General features: G+C 38.3%; 1 protein-coding gene across 1 annotated transcript in view; it reads left to right on the forward strand.

Annotated features, from left to right (window-relative positions):
- Positions 1 to 8,625, forward strand: part of NHLRC3 (NHL repeat containing 3) — a 9,416-nt gene extending 791 nt beyond the window's left edge. Inside the window, exons 2-7 of the mRNA XM_075085841.1 lie at positions 622 to 774; positions 1,626 to 1,773; positions 2,277 to 2,477; positions 3,651 to 3,742; positions 5,332 to 5,444; positions 5,950 to 8,625. Coding sequence (XP_074941942.1) covers positions 622 to 774; positions 1,626 to 1,773; positions 2,277 to 2,477; positions 3,651 to 3,742; positions 5,332 to 5,444; positions 5,950 to 6,178 — 936 coding nt within the window. The 3' untranslated portion in view covers positions 6,179 to 8,625. The remainder of the gene's footprint in view (positions 1 to 621; positions 775 to 1,625; positions 1,774 to 2,276; positions 2,478 to 3,650; positions 3,743 to 5,331; positions 5,445 to 5,949) is intronic.
- The last annotated feature ends 322 nt before the right edge of the window (positions 8,626 to 8,947 follow it).

The following is an 8,947-nucleotide window of genomic DNA, read 5'->3' on the forward strand; positions in this document are numbered from 1 at the left end:
CGATCTTTCCGTTCCAGTGCTTAGATCTCCATCCAGTACTTGCCGCGGCGCGGCTGGGCTTCGCTTCCATTCTTCTGCTGGAAAAATAGGACAAAAGGGTGGAAGATTATTTGGTTTTTTCCATTATCCTTTAAAACGTATACATTGGCCTGATTTTGCCGTTCGTGGTATCTTGCACTTCCCCATGTCTACAATATAGTTTTCTTTCTTGACCTGTATTTCCCTTTATTCTGATTTATCTTTTTATTTTCATCTCTTCCTGAAGTGGTTATTGATTTTGTTCATTTGGAACCTTTGCTATTTCCCTCATTTTGGAGTGTGATTTACAGATAGTAATTACAACTTTGATGTAAGAAGTTTCAAGGTGTGTTTTTTTGCCTTCTAATTCCACAGCTCCCCAGTCCAAAGGACTTCACTACATATTTTCAGTTTGTCAACGTTTTCCCGTTTGCAGCCTAAAACCCTAGCTACAAGCCTATTTCTGTTTATCTATCTACTTAATTTAAATTGAATAAATCGATTTATGATGCTTCCGTACAAAGTTACTTTCTATTGCTGGTTCTTCTGATCCTACCATCATGGCATTTAACTACTAATGAATATCTATTTTTGTATTTTCAGGTTTTAAAAGCGTTTGAGTACCCTTCTCCTTGGAAGGGACAGCAACAGATGTACAAGCTGGACATAGGCTGGCCTAAAATTCCAGAATACTTCACTGGTCAGACATTTTGTGTTGCTGTTGACTCTCTTCATGGTTTAGTCTATGTGGGACAAGTGAGTGAGAATACTATATTTCTCTCCTTGTTAACCTAGTGTATTTTTGCCTTTAAAGTGTCTGGTTCAGATTAAGATACACATATATGTACCTGTATATATATTAATAATTATTGTATCAAAACTAGTGAAAATATAAGTATAGTATCTCTGCTCTATCCATTTTTAAAGTAGTTCTGGGCCCATACTTGCTTGTGCTTTTAAAAGCATTAAATTTCTGTGGTGAATGCATGTTCCAGCTTAAGTGAGTTACAGTAGCTTCTCTAACTATAAGGTAAACTGTGTTTCTGGGGCAACTGACTAGTCCCACTCTTTCAGTCTTTGTCCCATGAAATCAAAAACACACAGCTCTTTCGGCCAGTTACACTAATTGGAGTTTGATTATTTGCTTTACCCAGTTTCATGCATTGGAATCTCCAGGTCACGGGTCAGACATTCTCTCCATGGCAAGTGGTGGGATTTAATTACAAAGCACAGTATGAGTACTTGAGTGCCATGCAGCTAATGAATACAGTTACAGTTTTTCACGCCTGTGTTATGCTTGTCATATTTTTCAGCAAGAACATAACAACATGATTGAAAATGAAGACCAAGATAGCTGCAGGAGGTTGGCTGCTCTGAAAATCGGACTCTATGTGATTTAAGTTGAAAGTCTAGAATGAGCGGAAGGTTTTGTGTGCTAAACTTAAAGCCTTCGCTCCCTCTTCTAGCTGGAAAAAATGAGATCTAGCAGACAGTCTCAGGAGACTCTCGTGATTTATGAAAGGATGCAAAAATCTTACAAAGAGGAATTTTCCAAAATGATTACTTACTTAATGTTTTCTTAATAGACCTTTTTTTTTGCCTTTCAGAGGGGAGATAATGTGCCAAAGGTACTTGTATTCTCAGAGGAAGGCTATTTTCTTTACTCCTGGAATAATACAGTGGAAATGCCTCATGGTATCTTTGTATCAAACACTGCAACAGACAGTTCAGTATGGATCACAGATGTTGGAACAGGTACGCATCATGGACATAGAAGTATTAGGTGGGGAAGAAAATGATAATATTGCAGATGTTACTTTAAACAACTCATTTAAGTGTCTCAAACAATTCTGAGGCAGATTTGTGCATCTCTTGCCATGAACAAACTCGGGTGATGCACAAAATAGTCCGAAGGTTCATGAGTTCTTCTGTATGTCTGCTTATAGCTTCTGAACTTAGTAAGCAAGTTGTTTGTTTGTTTGTTTGTTTGTTCGCCCCCCCCACCCCCCCCCACCCCTGCAAGGTATCAGGGTTAAAAAAAAAAATTTCTGGCTGGACTTATCTTCTGACCTAGGTTTGGTGGCCCTAATACAGCGGATTAATATTGTTGTTGTCATATTCTCACTATAGAATTTTGTTGGTTTGATTTATTAATAACTTGTGAGTATCAGGAGATTTTCTTTTTTAATCTTTGTAATCAGTTTAAATACTTCTATTTTGTTGTTGAGGTGGTTTTGCACTTTTTTTTCTTAATACAGGAAAATATGGACACACCGTGAAACAGTATAGTCCTTCGGGTAAACTTATGCAGATATTGGGCACGCCAGGAAATGCTGGTTCAAGTTTGATTCCCCTACAATTTGATCAACCAGCAGACATCTTTGTAGAAGAAAGTGGAGATATCTATGTTGTGGATGGAGACGGAGGAATGAATAACAGATTGCTCAAACTATCCAACGGTATGGAAAAATCAACTTCCACGTTAGTTGACCACTGAAAATTGAATTTTAAATGACACAGCTTGAGAATATGTTTTTAGCGAGGGCTAAGTAGAGCTGTCATTTAACATTAGTTTGAAGACTTGTTGGATCAGGTCCTGTTTTACTGCTTCTCGCTTCAGGAGAAATCGCCTAATCTTTTATGACGAGGGGCTGAGAGAATGAGTTTGTTCAGTCTTCAAGAGAGGAGGCTAAGGAGGATTCTTATCGCTGTCTTCAAGTCAGTAATGGGAGGGTGTAGAGAAGACAGAGCCACCATTTCTTGAATATGCACAGGGAAGAACGAGGAACGCTGAGCAAAAGATGCAAGGGGGGCATTCCAGTTTGATTTTTGGAAGGAAAGATTCACAGCGAGGGTGATCAAACGGTGAATGGTTTGCCCAGAGAGGGTGTGCAGTCTCCACTCTGGGAGATGCTTAAAGCTTGGCTAGTTATGAACAACCTGATTTAACTTTAGAGTTGGATTTGTTATTAAGGTTAGTCCTGCTTTGAGAAGCAGGTTGGACCCGATGGTGTCTGGAGATCTTTTATACTGAAATTATTCTGTGATTCTAATGAACTTGCTCATGTTCCCAAGTTAGATGGTCAGTGTTGGTTAGTGCTGTGAGTGAGGAGTCTGTGGCTATCTGCAGCTGGGGAAAAGTGGAGGAGCTATAATTTCTCCTTTGTGCTGTCATAAAACAGTCAGTTTGCTAATATCTAGTTTGCAAAATGGCAATTTTTTAACATTCAAAACTGAAAGGTAACAAATGTGAAAAAAATCGATTTAGTGAACAAATAGATATCATAATCAGCCAACTGTTCCTACAGATACTTTTTTTTCTTTTTTTAATACCATGCTTAACAGAGCCTTGGACTGTGGTTTTTCCATACTAGTGGCTACACTTCTGTAACCATAATCCTGAAACGAAATATAACAGTCCAACAGTCCCTGTACTAGTTCCAGTATTTCCTGGGTTTATATATTGGGAGTACTGTGTTTAAAAAGCCTGGGTTTAGAAATTCCACCTTTTAAAAATTAATCAATGCAAGTTTGCGAGGGAATGACTTAAAGCTGTTTTATGTGTTGTTTTCTTATTTTTCCTTTTTTTTTGTTTGTTTTTACTTTTATTTTTCGTGGTGCTTACTGTTTAGATTACAAAGAGATATGGCTGACTGGAACAAATGGGACCGGCATTGGTCAGTTCAAGATTCCTCATAGTGTGACACTGGATCCTTTTGGACGGGTAAAGAATAAAGGGAGAATATTTTTTTTTTCATCTTCTGACACATTGTTTACATGTATTTGAACAGAACAAATTACATTTCTTTTTTAATTAAACCGTTGTGATCTGGGTGATCTTATGTGGGTTACAGTGTTCAGTATGATGGTGGTCATAAGCTGAAGTTTTGCACTGCAGATCCTACTGCCGTTGTCATTGATCCTTCATGTCCTGCAGTAGCTGGCTGCGAGGTTAACCCAAGGGTTCTGACCGGTTATGTTGTCAATGTTCACACAACAACAAACTGTTTCTCCTGCAGTTCCTAACAGGTTGCCATTGTGAGAGTACAGGAGAATTATATTCTGTAATAAATATCTACCCAATAACTTAGGTTTCTTCAGGGGACTTTAATGTCGTATTTGGAAATTTCAAATAAGCTAATAGGCTCTAGGCTAGGTGGTGGACATCAGTCCTTTTCTACATGCCGCTCAAAGCATTCAAGAGTCTACTTCTGCCAGGTGTTAACCGTAGTCTGGCTTTGCTCTGCTGCTCACCTAGAGGAATTATGCGGTCACTCCTTAATCTGTTTCAGGGAAAATAAAATTGCTTGACTAAAATATCTTAAACCACTGGTTTAGGCTAATTCTGCTGATGGTGTCTGAACCAGAATAAGGAACATATATAAAAATCGGTTCTCTGCCAAAACTGGCAGGGTGGGAGGGAGAAGAGGAGGGACATGGACGCTTTGTGTTGAAGAGTTACCATGAGTACATACATTCAAAGACAGCAGTTGTGATAGGCTACAATTTTATTGCCAATGTGGTGTTGATCATCAGCCTAGGTTAGAAATAATTGTGAATTCCTAAGAAATCTAAGAGACTGCTGCAGTATTGTTTCATTTAAAAAGAGTGACGAAAGATCTTGAGTCAGCTTGTTTATTGCTCCCTTTCAGATGACATCCCAGAAAAGTCATGAGGTTTACTTACCAGACTGATGAGTTGTCAACAGCTAAAAGTTCAATGATTGTAATGCAAGAGAGGCCTTCACTGGAACTGTCTAATGGTATTGCTAGCTTGCAGTGTTTGTGAACCCGTTTAGCCGGGGGTGGAACAGAGATAAGCTCCACAAAACTGATTAGACAAAACATGCTGAAAATGCTCTTAGTGTTTAAGTTGCTCAATATTTTTAGTAGTATTGGGCATATCAGAGTGTTTGCAGATGCAGTCATCATAGGCCTTGGATCATTAAATGAGACTACTGTTGAAAAACAAATTGTTAGAGGGTGACAGACCAGTATCTTTAGGATTAAATAGGTGGAAATATGTCCTCAATGAGCAGGGGAGAAATCCTACTAAATTTATCCATATTATAGCCACAAAAATGCAGAGAAGGCACTGATTGCTCTGTTAAAGTAGTATAAGATAATTTGTGTATCTCAACTATGTGGCCATTTTGTTTTATATCTGGAAGTCATATCTACTAACTTAGTCTTGAATGTGGAGGTACATTCTTCCAAGGTGTACTTTTTTGCTACAGGATACTTTGCTCATGTAAGAAACAAATGCATTTGTTTTGTTCTGTTTGTGAACAGCCGTTATTTTTGTCCTTAACAGGTATGGGTTGCGGACAGAGACAACAAAAGAATCCAAGTTTTTGATAAAGTCACAGGGGAATGGCTCGGGTCTTGGAGCAGCTGTTTTTCAGAAGATGGACCCTATTCTGTCAGGTATTGAACAGTTCTTTTGGAAGCATGCAATTACATAAATAAGGTGTACTCCTACTGGTGAATTAAAATGTTGGTATTTAATGCCTGATGACAAGGAGTTAACCAGTTTAACTAACAGGGTGCTGGACCCTAATCATATGCAAAGATCTGCACGGTTGTATCTTGACAGAGACATCCTGGCTTTATGACAAGCGCCATGGATTTGAGTGCAGGACTGGGAACTTAATTTTAAAGTTATATGTGTTGTTGACCTTACTGTTGCAGCTTTTACTGGAAGAAAGATTGTCTTGAATGAGTTTTCTGTAGCACAATCTGTCTCAAGGAGCAGCAACATGTAGAGCAAGGCTTACAAGTTAATTCTCGATGATTCACTGCATTTAGTCCGTCATAGCCTTCAAAACCTTGACTATTACAGAGGTTTTCCTTGTTTTAAAGTGCATGGTTGTGTTAAAATGAGGTGTCATATGGAGTTCATAATTCAAAAATATATTTCTGTCTTTCACAGATTTACTGCCAATTACAAATACCTGATTGTAGCTCAGCTGAATATCAACCGGTTAGCAATCTTGGCGGCGCCACTGGTTGGCTCTATTGGAGACTGTGTTATGGTCAACACAGTTCAGCTGGCAGATGAAACCAAACCACACCTTGTGGATGTAGACATGAAGAGTGGAGCAGTCTATGTTGCAGAGATTGGAGCCCAGCAAGTACAAAAATACATACCCTTAAGCTGATGGTTTCCCACAACTGCTGTGGTATAAGCTGTGTCATGTAGAAGACCTATGACCTCATTTGCTTGAGTTTTCTGTATTTTGTGTTTCCTTAGACAAGCACAGAACACTGTCTCCCAGAACTGTAGAGCTAGGAATCTGTCCTAGCTGTTCTGTAGCCCTGGAGAGATACTCAGTCTTGAACTGTTACTCATTTTAGTAATGCTATGGTGGCTTTTGCTTTTTTTGCTGGGAATTGTAAAATGACTTTGATAAGCATCTTAATTTTATTATATATAACTTTACAAACACAGCTGCTGCTCTTAAGTGTATAGGCTCATCTTGGGGCTCCTCTACTTAGCCTGTGTGTGTTGTTAAATGAAGGTCAGAACCATCTGAAGTGCACAAATGATTTCCTGGGAAGCAAGGACCTCATTTTAATGTTTCTTCACTTGTTTTTTTTGAATCATTGTGCTGATACTGCCCAACAGTGAATAGAGAGATGCATTATGATGTTGAATAAGATGCTGCTGTATGCTGGTGTCAGCACTGATACTGGCATCTGCTTTAGGCAGTTTATGACATAAGCATTGAAATCTAAGTTTTCAGCTCTAGCTAAAGGGCTAATGTCTGTAATAAGCTTAAGTTAAATTGATATCAGGCACTTTGAACTAATTAAAAGTATGTGCACAGCAGCCAAGTACTGATTCTTAACTAAATCAGTTCTTAACCTGATTTGATTTATATCAGCATGCGTCTTCTCTTCCGTAAGATTGCAGTGGAACATACTGAAGTTAAACTCATGTAAGTTCTTTAAGATAAACAAATTGCAATTTGCTAGGGCAGTCTTAATCAGTATTAGGCCCTGGGAGACACATGATTTTCTCCCAATTTTATTGAAGCTCTGCCAGTTAACAGCAGTGCATCTGTTTTGATTTGGGGATTTTTAACTCTTTTATATCCAGCACTTAGACTTCATCAACTCCATTAATGTCTAGAGTTAAGTTTCTTATACTGTATCCTAGCAGATGTCTCCAAGCTCTGACCTAAAAAATGCTGTCTCTGCATTCCTAGTCCAGAGTGGTTCTGTTTTCTTTACGTGTTGCCACAAGATTGTTCACTTTATAGCACAGAGGAAAATTGGAGGGGGAAAATGGTATTGCAGAAATGAGACAGTGAATAACTGATTACCTCTGTAAAGCTGTGGAGCCACATTCCATATTTATCTACTAGTTCTTCAAAACATTTGGGAGGATTTTGGCTGTTTCCACACACTTACTCTACTGTGTGGACTATTTTAATGCTAGTTAACAGCTGAGAGAGGCAATTTTTTTTCAACTTCCTTAGAAAGGGAATATGGGAAATAGAATTATTCTGATAGGAAATATCCACTTCAGTGAAAGTTATCAAAAGCATATGCATCTTAATTTGGCAGGTTTCAACCTGTAATCACAAATTTCTGGGTCAGCAGATGGGAAAACTCCAGAAAAGTCCAGAAAAGTCAGATTCATATGTTCTGTAGAAAGTAACTCAGCTGTGGAGCCCGGTGGCCTGATTTCAGTGCTATTTGAGATTAGTGCACTAAATACAAATGCTTTGTTGTTGGCTGCGTCCACAATAACAAAAGCAGATCTAACCTGGCTGCCCTCGTGCAAGCCTTAGAACCAGAACTTATACACTAGTAAATATGATCCATCATTCATGTGGAGCTAGTAAGCAATATTTATTAGCTGAAAATGTAGCAGTACTTTGTCTAGATATAGATGGATATGTTCACATTGCTTTGCAGTGTGTTGTGTGGATTTTCTAACTTGGTCTCCACTAGCTCAGGGATCTCTGCTCTGTGTGCAATTTAGCTATTTCTCACCTACACAAGGTGGATTTCTATTTTAAAATATTACTGTAATATAAGTAACTATAGTTGAATATATCTTGGTGGTGTAAGGGGTCCAGGCACATCCATCCTTCCTCACCACATCTTTTCCTTATTTATTTTTCCTTTGTCACATCCATTTGAAACTGGACTCAGAGCCTCTGGGAGCACACTTGTGTGTTCAGTAAAGGAGTAACACACTTTTGGATGTTGATGAGTAAGTTATTTCTACAAGGTTGTGTTTGTGTGGATCTGCTCTCAACTTCCTTTTTACATGGGCTTTTGCAGCCCCTAGAAATGGGGAGCATTCATCCAGTTTTCTCTGGCTTTACTGAAGTACGCCATGGTGCCAAAAAGTGCCTTGCCTGTAGGCTTTTGCGTTTCTGTGATAAGAAGGGATGCTCATTGTTACCTAGTATGAGAAGCTTAGACTCCTTTTTATCTCTGTGTCTATGACCAGGCTGAGAAAATGATTGATTTGTGCACTAACTTGCTAATTCTCTGAAGGTTTTCGTATGTATCACCTTGAAACCGATTTCTGACAAATTGCATAGCAGGATAATTTGATAAAATAAATTGAGAATTTCCCATTATGAAAGGCTTGGGCACTTTATTTCTGGGCTAATACCAATACATTGCATTGCAATGGATTACTTTTCTAAATATGGGGTCCTCAGCACTTTCATAAGGTATTTAATAATTTCTGATACCACATTCAAATGTAATGTAAAACTCCACATTATCTTAATACATTACTATTTCTGTGGCTTATCTCTTATGCATTCTAATTCATGTATCAAAAAAGGCACATAAATATCTCCCAGATGTTTTCCTCTGAGTAATTAGTAAAATGGGATGATGAGTTACGTAAGTGTCAAGTATAAAAAAAATATCTAAACCCTATACCCTTTTGACGTTAA

The sequence above is a fragment of the Phalacrocorax aristotelis genome, chromosome 1 (assembly GCF_949628215.1).
Source record: "Phalacrocorax aristotelis chromosome 1, bGulAri2.1, whole genome shotgun sequence".
NCBI lineage: Eukaryota > Metazoa > Chordata > Aves > Suliformes > Phalacrocoracidae > Phalacrocorax > Phalacrocorax aristotelis.